The 13,863-nt window shown below is 44.8% G+C and overlaps 1 protein-coding gene across 2 annotated transcripts in view; it reads right to left on the bottom strand.

Annotated features, from left to right (window-relative positions):
• Positions 1-3,202: 3,202 nt before the first annotated feature.
• hlfa (HLF transcription factor, PAR bZIP family member a) overlaps positions 3,203-13,863 on the bottom strand; it is a 28,366-nt gene continuing 17,705 nt past the window's right edge. The window contains exons 3-4 of one of the 2 annotated variants that reach the window (XM_083780295.1): positions 9,346-9,563; positions 3,203-5,952 (exon numbers count right to left, since the gene is read on the bottom strand). In XM_083780295.1, the coding sequence (XP_083636421.1) occupies positions 5,737-5,952; positions 9,346-9,563 (434 nt within the window). In that variant the 3' untranslated portion in view covers positions 3,203-5,736. The remainder of the gene's footprint in view (positions 5,953-9,345; positions 9,564-13,863) is intronic. The other variant, XM_083780296.1, reaches the window with a different exon arrangement.

The following is a 13,863-nucleotide window of genomic DNA, read 5'->3' as shown; positions in this document are numbered from 1 at the left end:
CAGTATGACTTTAATGCTTGATCAACATGCACAATACATTTTTGTTCAGAGTATAGCTGGCTAGCTAAGAACACCAAAACATCAGTCCTCCTTTCTGTAAATACTTTAGCACATTCTGTTTGTGTATTTAATATATAGTCTGATTATGAGAGTATGAGCTGGTATAGCATGGGATGTTGGTATTTTAAGCTGGGGAGAAAAACTAAATGTCATCATACAAGTATAAATGATTGAGGAGGTCTTTGTAGACAAGATAATATTGCCTCCATTTGGAGAGTGACATTGTGACAGAGCTTCAATTTGTGTGTGTGTGTGTGTGTGTGTGTGTGTGTGTGTGTGTGTGTGTGTGTGCGCGCGCGTGCGTGCGTGTGGTCAGAACAGCGAAGCACACAGCAGTTGGTTTCATATAGTTATTTTCTTTAATTGTTTATCGTATGCTGAATGGATAGTATGGTATGGTATGTGTACCTTGTAGGCTGTCCAAAACTATCCTTTTTTATTATCATTTTAACTGATTTTTAAAATGTTCACTACTTTTGTGAAACACTCTTGGCTAATAAGACAAATGTGTCTTAAAACACGATAGGCCTACTTGCCCTCTATAACTAAAATGACAATAAAAACACCATCAATATTTTATTTATTTTGTAAATAGAGAATATTTCATTCAATAGGAACTGCTCCTGTCACAAGTTGATGAAGTCATACTGTATGTCCATGTGTGGTCCAGCCCTTTGGAATCTATGGAATGCATGTGCTAATAAAAAACAACTTAATACTTCCTAAAGTTAATATGAGCATCAAATATCAATATTTTAAATACTTTTTTATTAGCATGTGCATTCCATACATTCCATCGGGCTGGACCACACATGGACATATGACATCATCAACTTGCGACAGGAGCAGTTCCTATTGAGTGAAAGATTCTCTATTTCTGAAAGAAATAAAATATTTAAGATGTTTTTATTTTTACATTATAGAGGGCAAGTATAATGTTTTAAGGCATATTTGTCTTATTAGCCAGGGATCCTTTTAACAAAAAAAGAAACTGCCATGTCATGGTTTTACCTAATCTATAATCTTGAGTAGAATCAGATAAGGGACTGTGAGACAAGCAGCCTCTTAAAGAGGGGGGATAACTGCCATAAATGACGAGATAGGGGAACCTACATCTTGCCTACCATGCTGCCATGTGGTCAGCATGCTTCCTGGGCCAACTCAATTCGCACAGCCAATGACTAAGGTTTAACTGTAAACAACTCCAGTATACCCATAGCAACCAATGAGTGGTAATCACAGTTGCCACTATCTAACCACTCCTTTAAGGAGGATCCTAAAGGCAGAGGTTTTACTAATATAAATCCAAGAACTACTGTAATGCCCCCGTGCTGGAACCAGCATGGGCGACGAGAACCCAGATGGTGAATGGTAGGTGTACTGATTATGCTCTGTCTGCTAATTTAATTCATGTTAATGGAATGTATTATATGGGAGAGTACTAACAATTATATGCTCTCTGTTTTCAAAGTTCTATACAATATTCATTGCAATATTTTGTGAAGATATCTGCTTAGGGCCTGCCTGCACTAATGTCACCATTTCTTACTTTGCCATGTAGTATTGTGTAGATCAGGGTGTGTAGAGAGGGTAAGTTACCCTGGGTAACTTCCCACTCTTTACTTGCTCTGGTCCAAAGCTCTAATGCAAAATGCAACAGCATTAGAGCTATGGACCAGAGCTAACTCTTCGAGCTAACTCTTTACTAACCCTTAGAGATAAGTGTTAGGGTTAGAGTTCAGAATTACATTTATCACACTGTATCAGAAATGCATTAATCAGATCGTAATTCTGTCAGAAAGGCAGTTACCAGACTAGACTACCAGTGGTAATTCTGTGTTCACTGAAAAAGGTGGACCCTAGCTGTTGTAAACAAGTGTAGACCTAATGCTTTATCAGTGTGTCGTCCACATAGTCTTTTTTTTTAAATATATTTTTATCCCACGATTTTGTAACCCATTTTTCACCCCTGTGTCAATCATCTAATGTGATCCTGGGCTCTACACACCCTCCGCCAACCTGGGGAGAGCAACAGACTTAACTCATGCTTCCTTCATGCTTGAGTGTCCAAGTTGCTCCTTTACACCTGACAGGGGGGAGTTTCCCTGGTTGGACGTAGCGCATGGAAGGAACACGTTATTCCAACCAGTTCCTTTCCCCTCCATCAGGCGCCCCGGCTGGCCAGGGGGAGGCAGTTTAGAGACCAGGATTACTGCATGTTTTTGTGAGGGTACCTACCCTAGGGGACACGGGGAGAACATGCAAACTCCACACAGAAAGGCCCTTTCACCAGCCCCACCTTCGGGTATGGGCACTGATGACGCGGAGGAGGAAACACGCCGCCAGCACCCACAGCGCCCCGAGCGGGAATCGAACCCAGGACCTTCTAGCTGTGAGGCGACAGCACTACCAACTGTGCCACCGTGCCCCCCGTCCACATAGTCTTTGTATTGAGTTGTGCTTTCATATGAAATGTACCCATTCTGCAAACTGTTAATAAATACTTCAATCAACGTTTTTACATTTGAAAATGGTGGACCATGTCTGTTGTAAACAAGTGTAATGCTTTATCAGTGTGTCGTCCACAGTAACAGTCTCTGTATTAAGTTGTGCTTTCATGTGTAATGTATTATGTAATGTACCCATTCTGCAAACTGTTAATACTTCAATCAATCAATCCAATGTGTTTTGCAGCACGGTTTGCGGCTGTGGTTTCAAGAGTAAACAAAACAATGCGTGACACTTTGCAGCAGTGCTGCTGAACATGGCGTCGCGCTTCAGCAGTGTGTTGCAACTGACCGACCTGGATTATTTCATCACCCCCTCTCAGGTCACAGCAAATTAATTTGAATCTTTATTACATTTAATCATCATGTTTATTAACACATCAGTCTTCTTCAGAGACAACTGCCATCTTAATTCATCCCCGTTTCAGTGACGACTGTGACGTTACAGTACATCACATGATAGATAACTTCTCTTTGTAGCCATCATGCAGCTGAACGTTGAGTAACTTAAATTTGCGGTTATATATTATTGCTTAATATTTTTTCAAAAATGTTCACAAATTGCATGTACAAGCTCGCATTGTGTGTTGCTTGTATATCTGCTATTTTTGAATAACCGACGCAAAAACCTGAAATGACACAGATGCTTTCCCGGTTTTAATGGCTTAAAGTGATCACATCACTACCTATAATATACATACCACTCTCAGTTTGTTTGCTTTTCTGAGGAATAAACTTGTCATTCTTTAATAATATTCTGGATCTTGTGTGCCTTAAAATACATAAGTCAGTTTATGTAGTATAGGAAAAATACTGTACAAAAAAAAAAGAACAATCATAGAATAGCTTTATATAAACATATCTCTTGTTATAACCAATATATCATATCTCTGTTGTGGTGAACGGTTTGGTCTGCAGTAAACAAATTGATTGGGTTAACCACAGTACTGGACAACAACACCACCTAAAAACCCACCCACCCCGATTATAGCATATTTTACATTCATTCAGCCATCTTAAAAGTAGGCAGACATAACATACAACAGAAATAATAAAACGCAATGATGGACAGCAGTTAACGGTACTCGATTAAAAAAACCAGCCATGTTAATCATGTTAAGAGAATGAAAAGAACAGAACAAAACTAACACAAAATGAGGACCAATCAACTTGGGAGAGACTAAAAGGAGGATGGTAAATGATTTAAAAAAAAATACAATGAGATTAGTTTTCATTAACAATTAAAATGATCAAATACTTAATAATAAAATACACATGTCCACGTATAGGTAGATTTGATGAGGTCAGATTGTGGGACAACAGTTGTAGCACAGAGACGGTGAGGGTGCTTTGAATGTGGTTCAGCAAATTTCCATAGTTTTTTGAATAAAACTAGTTGACTAAATATTACAAGGTTTTAGTCAACATGTTCTTTAGGCATGCCTTGATGGCCTGATTTATACTTGCATGACACCCACTTGCAGCCAAGCATATAATAACTAATGACTGGAAGTCTTCTCCACTTGTCCCTCCTTAACATTTACATCTAGTTTGTATGTGTTGACGAAATTATCAGTGTATTTAGTCATCGTTGGGAGTCATCATAGCTTAGTTTTTATTTAGTTTCGGTCAGCGAAAGGTTTCCATCAGTTTTAGTCTATGAAACTAACACTGATTCCGATTTTTGTGAGGGTGAAACTTGCAGAGAAATTGTTGTTTTTGGCAAGGAACACAATGCTGTACAATGGTACTATGTCTATGACATATAAATTAACGTTCAGAGAGAAAAGCTCAAGTTTTGTTTTGTTGAACCCAGACACCATCAAGCACACACTTTACGCTGGGAGATCGCGCAACAACACAACTGTGTTTTATCGACGGCCGCCAGCCAACGGGCTGAAACAACGCGTTGAACGTGGAGAAGAGGACCATTTTGCCCTTTTGACAGCAGATAAAACGGGCAAGAAAAATAAAATTCCGCACACACACCCTCTGCTAGTGAAAAGAGGTGAAGTAAAATGGCAAAACAGAGGGCAGATCTCAACGAGAACACAGAGGGGTCAGGTCACAGCATGATTTTTTTGTTTTGATTAGTTAAAAAAAAAAAGTACAGCTGTGATTGGAGTGAGGAAAAGTTCTCGCTCCGGGACGTATGTAAGGAAAAGAAAAACAGGTATATGAAACAGAACCACAGACAGCATGGCATCATTTTCAACATGAGGTTCATCAACTCCTCAGAAAGACCCAAGGAGTAAACTATGTATACAATATACAATTTTATATGTGTGTGTGTGAGTGTGTGAGTGTGTGAGAGAGAGAGAGAGAGAGACTATTAATTTGAATGTGTAGTCTACACGACAATAACGAAGAGGATCGAGACAAACACACAAGAAAGCTTATGTATGACAGAATTCAAAACAATTCAAAATGGCAATTATTAATACCAAAAACATATAGAATTGTTTCTGGGGGGCATTGTCCTTCAAGCTTGAGGGGAAGTGGTCAAAGGTGGTGTAAGTCATGTTTTTGTGGTTCATTGGAAAATTAAAGTAATCTATATATTAATAGTAATCATTGCTGTAGACTGTAGACTGTTCAGCAGCAGGGATCTGGAGAGACCCCTATCTCTCCAGCTCTGAAAATACATTACAATACATTGCATACAAGTCGGGATAGCAATTGTATCCAATCAGGAGTGAACCCCATGCACCAGCTTCCATTTGATGGTGTTCCAGTTCTAAATGTGTCGGCTCATTCATTCGTGTCATTACTTCCAATTGCTCCTATCCTGTATGTCTTGAGTTTTTTTCTCCCGACTCTCTCTAGATTAAATTGGCCTCCCAACGTGAAAATGTATATTATTGTTTACTGAAGAGCTGGAGAGGCAGGGAGTTAAATGAACACTGGATATTTTACAGTTTATACTGCAGATTCCCCATGAATAAAAATGATTGTATCAAATGCATATCAAATGGAGGGTCCTTGAGAGACTGGAGACTTGCTGCTCTATAGCAATGATTGCTATCAGAGTATAGATCTAGGTATTTAAAAGATCACTTACAGCACCTTTAAGAGAGGTTGTGTGATTGTTTGGGGGGGTCCAGAGACAGGGTGGGGTCTGTTGGGGCGCAACAAGGCCCTCACAGGGGCCTGTGGCGCAGCAAGGCCCTCACAGGGGCCCGTGGCGCACCTCGTACTTTGCTAAAACGTTCTTGCATCGGCCCAGCTCTTTGCGCAGGTCGGCCACCTCCATGCGCAGCGCCCCGTTCTCCTTCTCCAGGAAGCTGGCGCGGATGGCAATCTGGTTCTCCTTGAGGCGCCGGGCGTCCCGCGACCGCTTGGCCGCCACATTGTTCTTCCTGCGACGGCTCCAGTACCTGTCGTCCTGCGCCCAGAAGCACAGTGTTAGGACCAGGGAGGAAACCTATGATGTTTAGAGCAGGTGTGTAAAGCCCTACACACACCGTCTGCGAACACCGCGCGTCAAAACAGCCGCCTCCGTTATTTTCAATGAACCTATCCCACACCGGCGGCGTCAGACGCGCGTTAACGCCTCGCCTGGCGCTCCGATACGCCACCGTTCTATTTCCCAGGCGTTGCCGCGCGGCAACGCCTGGGAAATAGAACGGTGGCGTCACTGTGCACCCGGTGTGTGCTGGGCTTTAGTCACAAGGCAGTAGACGTTAAAGAGGGAGACCCGCCACACCCGGCTCTGTTTAGAGCAGGTGTGTTAGCCACAAGGCAGTAGACGTTATGGAGGGAGACCAGCCACAAGGCAGTAATGTTAAGGAGGGAGACCAGCCACAAGGCAGTAACGTTATGGAGGGAGACCAGCCACAAGGCAGTAGACGTTATGGAGGGAGACCAGCCACAAGGCAGTAACGTTAAGGAGGGAGACCAGCCACAAGGCAGTAACGTTATGGAGGGAGACCAGCCACAAGGCAGTAACGTTAAGGAGGGAGACCAGCCACAAGGCAGTAACGTTAAGGAGGGAGACCAGCCACAAGGCAGTAAGGTTAAGGAGGGAGACCAGCCACAAGGCAGTAACGTTAAGGAGGGAGACCAGCCACAAGGCAGTAACGTTATGGAGGGAGACCAGCCACAAGGCAGTAACGTTAAGGAGGGAGACCAGCCACAAGGCAGTAACGTTATGGAGGGAGACCAGCCACAAGGCAGTAACGTTATGGAGGGAGACCAGCCACAAGGCAGTAACGTTATGGAGGGAGACCAGCCACAAGGCAGTAACGTTATGGAGGGAGACCAGCCACAAGGCAGTAACGTTAAGGAGGGAGACCAGCCACAAGGCAGTAGACGTTAAGGAGGGAGACCAGCCACAAGGCAGTAGACGTTATGGAGGGAGACCAGCCACAAGGCAGTAACGTTATGGAGGGAGACCAGCCACAAGGCAGTAACGTTAAGGAGGGAGACCAGTCACAAGGCAGTAGACGTTATGGAGGGAGACCAGCCACAAGGCAGTAACGTTATGGAGGGAGACCAGTCACAAGGCAGTAACGTTAAGGAGGGAGACCAGCCACAAGGCAGTAACGTTATGGAGGGAGACCAGCCACAAGGCAGTAACGTTAAGGAGGGAGACCAGCCACAAGGCAGTAACGTTAAGGAGGGAGACCAGCCACAAGGCAGTAGACGTTAAGGAGGGAGACCAGCCACAAGGCAGTAACGTTAAGGAGGGAGACCAGTCACAAGGCAGTGACGTTAAGGAGGGAGACCAGCCACAAGGCAGTAACGTTATGGAGGGAGACCAGCCACAAGGCAGTAACGTTAAGGAGGGAGACCAGCCACAAGGCAGTAACGTTATGGAGGGAGACCAGCCACAAGGCAGTAACGTTAAGGAGGGAGACCAGCCACAAGGCAGTAGACGTTAAGGAGGGAGACCAGCCACAAGGCAGTAACGTTATGGAGGGAGACCAGCCACAAGGCAGTAACGTTAAGGAGGGAGACCAGTCACAAGGCAGTAACGTTAAGGAGGGAGACCAGTCACAAGGCAGTGACGTTAAGGAGGGAGACCAGCCACAAGGCAGTAAGGTTAAGGAGGGAGACCAGCCACAAGGCAGTAACGTTAAGGAGGGAGACCAGCCACAAGGCAGTAGACGTTAAGGAGGGAGACCAGCCACAAGGCAGTAACGTTAAGGAGGGAGACCAGCCACAAGGCAGTAACGTTATGGAGGGAGACCAGCCACAAGGCAGTAGACGTTAAGGAGGGAGACCAGCCACAAGGCAGTAACGTTAAGGAGGGAGACCAGCCACAAGGCAGTAACGTTAAGGAGGGAGACCAGCCACAAGGCAGTAACGTTAAGGAGGGAGACCAGCCACAAGGCAGTAGACGTTAAGGAGGGAGACCAGCCACAAGGCAGTAACGTTAAGGAGGGAGACCAGCCACAAGGCAGTAAGGTTAAGGAGGGAGACCAGCCACAAGGCAGTAACGTTATGGAGGGAGACCAGCCACAAGGCAGTAACGTTAAGGAGGGAGACCAGCCACAAGGCAGTAACGTTAAGGAGGGAGACCAGCCACAAGGCAGTAACGTTAAGGAGGGAGACCAGCCACAAGGCAGTAACGTTAAGGAGGGAGACCAGCCACAAGGCAGTAGACGTTAAGGAGGGAGACCAGCCACAAGGCAGTAACGTTAAGGAGGGAGACCAGCCACAAGGCAGTAACGTTATGGAGGGAGACCAGCCACAAGGCAGTAACGTTAAGGAGGGAGACCAGCCACAAGGCAGTAACGTTAAGGAGGGAGACCAGCCACAAGGCAGTAAGGTTAAGGAGGGAGACCAGCCACAAGGCAGTAACGTTAAGGAGGGAGACCAGCCACAAGGCAGTAAGGTTAAGGAGGGAGACCAGCCACAAGGCAGTAACGTTAAGGAGGGAGACCAGCCACAAGGCAGTAACGTTAAGGAGGGAGACCAGCCACAAGGCAGTAGACGTTAAGGAGGGAGACCAGCCACAAGGCAGTAACGTTAAGGAGGGAGACCAGCCACAAGGCAGTAACGTTAAGGAGGGAGACCAGCCACAAGGCAGTAACGTTATGGAGGGAGACCAGCCACAAGGCAGTAACGTTATGGAGGGAGACCAGCCACAAGGCAGTAACGTTAAGGAGGGAGACCAGCCACAAGGCAGTAACGTTAAGGAGGGAGACCAGCCACAAGGCAGTAACGTTAAGGAGGGAGACCAGCCACAAGGCAGTAACGTTAAGGAGGGAGACCAGCCACAAGGCAGTAGACGTTAAGGAGGGAGACCAGCCACAAGGCAGTAACGTTAAGGAGGGAGACCAGCCACAAGGCAGTAACGTTAAGGAGGGAGACCAGCCACAAGGCAGTAACGTTAAGGAGGGAGACCAGCCACAAGGCAGTAGACGTTAAGGAGGGAGACCAGCCACAAGGCAGTAACGTTAAGGAGGGAGACCAGCCACAAGGCAGTAACGTTAAGGAGGGAGACCAGCCACAAGGCAGTAACGTTAAGGAGGGAGACCAGCCACAAGGCAGTAGACGTTAAGGAGGGAGACCAGCAAACTATCACGAGAGTTTTTATTAAATAAATAGCAACGTTTCGGGCCTGTGACCTTCCTACAGGCCAATTTGGTATTGAAAATGTCTTAAAGGTAACTAAATTATAAAAAATGTGCCGATACCCTGTAGCCTGTATACATTTATTACTGTATGTTGTTGATTTTCTTTATTATTTTTTTTGTTACTGTTTTTCTTTGTTACCTGGGGAATCCCCACGAAATACCATTGAACCACGGGAACCATTGCCCTACTTTACCTTGAGGCCCTCAGGGATGAAGATCTTGCGTGCTTTTTTGATCATGGGCTGAGGTTTGAGCTCCTCGGCGGAGAACTTGCGCTTCCTGGGGTCGTACATCTCCTGGCCCGGCACGCTGGACAGGGCCAGGTCGGCAGGGTCCGGCTCGTAGCCCGACGACACCTGGATGGACTCTGGGTCGATGGGACTGGGGGAGTCGCAGGCCGATGGCATCGCTGCTGGACATGAAGGGACAAAGGAGACGTGCATTATATACGACTTGTTAAAACAACACACACCCATTATGTATGGTTTTGCTGTATGTCCTGCAAGTGCAACATTTGGGGGTTCCCAGGGGATGGTAGCTTTGGCATTTGACCCATTAAAACCGGGAAAACACCCGTGTCATTTTGACACAGATGTTGGCTATACGTCGGCTATTCAAAAATAGCAGATATAGAGTTTGTGCCGATCTGCTATTTTTGAAGCTTTTTGTAAAATCCTGAAAGTGAGAGTACTGATTTAAAAGGGTTAACCTGGTGTAAGGGTGAAATGCGGTGCGGTGGTGGCTCAGGGGTAGAGTGCCTGGATGGTAACCGTAAGGTTGCCAGTTCGAACCCGGGCTCCCCCAGAGTTACTGTCGAAGTGTCCTTGAGCAAGACACTGAACCCCTAATTGCTCCCGATGTGCTAGTTGGTGCCTTGCATGGTTTCCGCTGCCATCGGTGTATGAATGTGTGTGTGAATGGTTGAATGTAATGCACAATCTCTGTAAAGCGCCTTGGATAAAGGCGCTATATAAATGCACCATTTTTGTTTGTGTACGGTGACGGTCCTGGTCCATCTTTTTCTCTCTCTCTCTCTCTCTCTCTCTCTCTCTCTTTTTATAGAAAGTGAGGGAGAAAAAGAGAGCGGCCTCTCTTGGCACAAAATGTTTTGAGGTGGGGGTCCATGGCATATACATTTCGGGGTCCTTGACAGAAAGAAGTCTGAAGAACCAATCCTTTCCTGAAATCATGGCATGTTGCAGTTGCACAAGACAACCACCGGGTGGTACTAACACACAGGCATTGAAACCAGTGCAGGTTCAGTGGTTGATTTAAAAACAAATGCAGTGATTCTTAACCTTTTCCTCGATGTTAATGTAACTCTGACAGTACAAATGGAACCAAATGGACCCATAGGGGTCAGAGTCATAGTTACAGACCCGTAGAGGGTCCATGGTCCCCAGGGGGTCCCCGGACCAAACGTTGGGAAACGGTGATCTGGACTCAAGGCAGTTTGTGTCATCAGTTGATCTCACCAGTCAGTGCTGTCTTTACATTGATTTTAAGCATGGTTCAGGAGGTTTCTGTCAAGCATGGTTCAGGAGGTTTCTGTCAAGCATGGTTCAGGAGGTTTCTGTCAAGCATGGTTCAGGAGGTTTCTGTCAAGCATGGTTTAGGAGGTTTCTGTTAAGCATGGTTTAGGAGGTTTCTGTTAAGCATGGTTTAGGAGGTTTCTGTTAAGCATGGTTTAGGAGGTTTCTGTCAAGCATGGTTTAGGAGGTTTCTGTTAAGCATGGTTTAGGAGGTTTCTGTCAAGCATGGTTTAGGAGGTTTCTGTTAAGCATGGTTTAGGAGGTTTCTGTTAAGCATGGTTCAGGAGGTTTCTGTTAAGCATGGTTTAGGTCTTTAGGAGGTTTCTGTTAAGCATGGTTTAGGAGGTTTCTGTTAAGCATGGTTTAGGTCTTTAGGAGGTTTCTGTTAAGCATGGTTCAGGGGTGTAGTGGAAACGTACTTCCTTCACCACTGATCAAATCCAACTCCGGTCATGTGACACCAACCTCCATGGCCCCGCAGTCACCCCGGCAACGCTACAACTGCCATGGAGTGGCATCCGGCTCCTCGGAAATCATGTATGCTTTGGTGAAAAAGGGTTGGGTGGGGCACCCCTTTTCAACGAAGCATAACATGAGGCTTTAGACGCATTAGGTAGCTCCTGGAAGCAGCGTGTCCTGACGTATGGCTCTTTTTGTGACTTCCAAGAAGCTAAGAGAACCGTGGCGTACCGTGAAATACATTTCACAGGCGTTTGTTTCCTCCAGATCTACAAGCTCACAAGTTTGTAGATCTGCCATTTTATTGGTGATTATTTCTAAGGCAGTTCAGTTTAATATAATATTTAATACCGTATAATAATAATTAATAATATAATATTTTTTTTCATCTAAAGCGCGTTAAAGCCACAGTAGCAGTCCGGTAATATAAGGCTGCTTCACGACAGAGCTCAAATGAATGAAGTCGGAAATCCCCATTCAGGGGTGGTTCTGGTTATAACTTATAACGGAAATAAAAACGATTGCAGAACAGAGTCTGTTTTCTATCTGCGCCAAACACAAGAAGATGCATCATTACTCAAAGCAAAGAAAGCGCTTCAGAAAAAAAAGTTAAGATTGTTAATTCGCTATCAGACTGTCAGACTAAAAGAAAGGTCTAATTTCACTTAAATTAATATAATTTAACCACTTAAGCCCTATATACTTTGTTGTACGACAACGCGTTGCATCACAACATGATGAGAGATTGTAGATAAACTATTTTCATTATTGTCTCCACCAGGCCGAAGGCATGGGGAGAGAGTATGTTTTGCACTCCGTCCGTCCGTCCGTCCGTCCGTCCGTGTGTGTGTGTGTGTGTGTGTGTGTGTGTGTGTGTCCGTTAGCAGCTAATCTCGGCCACCGTTAACCCGGTCGATGCCAAATTTTGCACACACACTCCCTGGATGCCAACGATGAACCTCTGCCCCAAACCTTCCAGAACGGCCTGTTATAGCGCCACCAGGAGGCCGCTTTGTGCAAAACAAGTTTTTGCACAGCACACCTACAGATTTTGTCCAAACATCACGTAAATTGGTACACAGTCTCTCTAGAGCCATTCAACCAAACCGGTCTTTCAGATTTCTCACACTCCATCCTGATTGGTTAAGATTGGCTTCCAAAGTTCACAGGAGTGCTCAGTTTCAAACAAAATGCTGCAAATCATGAACACATCGCGTGATTTCCGTGAAATTGTGCACCCACATTCCCACTAGGCCGAGGACAAAATGCCACATGAACAATTTCAACTCAACCTCAAGGTGGCGCTATAACTGGCCGAAAAATGTTTTTACCTCTAACTGCACGGATCTGTGGATAACCTGGTGGAGACCTGTGCCCAGAAGGGCACTTTTTCTAGTTTAATTTGTCTTTCTTTTTTATATGTTTTGGACAAGGTTTCCACCCGACAGCAATGAAATGCAGGATTTCTACTTGGTAACAGAGGACATTTCTACATTGTGATGAAAATCACACTTGCCCTAAACAAACATTAAAGTCAATAGACTTCATTTGGCTGGTGACGGGGAATTAATCATTAGGCTCTAAACAAACATTAAAAGTCCATAGATTTGGCTGGCCTATTTTTTCGGAAAGCCATGCATTGGAGGAGCTTTCTCCAGGACATACAGTAAGTAACGTAACACAGCACTTATGAATCACGAAGCCATTTATTTAAACAGTAGCGTAAGGCACACACATAGACAGAAAGCTTCTTACAGGGTTCAATTAAGACACACAGTGGATCACCTTACACCTGAACAGAGACCTTATAACCTCTACAAATTGCACGCTAGCATAATCATAGTGTTCACCTTGAACTCCTGATCACTAATAGCTGATCCTGCTCTAATGTCTAGTTTGAGGTAACTTTGTGCCTCGGTGGACCTTTTCATGTCAAGCACCCCCAAAATTATATGCATTTGGTCCCCCATCTGAAAATGTTTTGTTCTTTGGCCAGGGACCTCCAGGAGCCAAGATTTGAGTTGGCTCAAAGATACCAAGGACACCTGGGGGTCCCCGGCCCCCACTTTGAGAACCAATGGTCTATTGTATTTACTTGAAGTGTGTAGTGAGGTGTTGTGTACTGTACAGACCGTATGTTTTTAATCCATTATTATTTAAATTAGTGTAATTACTGTGGACAGTGTGTTGTGTTTTGTTCCGTTCTGTCCATATTATCATTTACTGGTTGACTTGTGTCTGTTTGCTAAGTATTTCCGGGGCTTGGGTTCAGTGAGAGAGAAGCCTTTCTTACCGACATACTGTACTACCACTGGCTATTTTAAGAGCCGGATTATGTCGGACTGCAGCCAGCCTCGTCCATATAGATTTAACACCTGAGACAGAAGCTGGGGATTAAGTTAATAATGCTTAATTTACACAACAGTGTGTCACTCGCTGGAAATGGCCTACAAGCTGACTGGCCAACAATGTCAACAAGCTCACCGAGCTTGTAGATCGGCTATCGACTGGTGATTTCGGTTTGACTTTTTTTGGAAAAAAAAGAAAGAAAAAAAAGAAATATACTGAAATGGGTTAGAAATGGATAAATGACTGACAATGCTAATAATCAAAATAAATGATATGGCCAAACATATCGTCGCTGTCGGGCAGAAACATCTCATCTCCATATTCTGATGACTTTTTGTGTTTTGTAAATTGATGGCTTACTTGATCACACTA

Source organism: Protomyctophum parallelum, assembly GCF_964188405.1.
Source record: "Protomyctophum parallelum genome assembly, chromosome: 13".
Taxonomy (NCBI): domain Eukaryota; kingdom Metazoa; phylum Chordata; class Actinopteri; order Myctophiformes; family Myctophidae; genus Protomyctophum; species Protomyctophum parallelum.
Note: the sequence above shows the minus strand (reverse complement) of the source record. Positions and strands in the feature narration are given on the sequence as shown.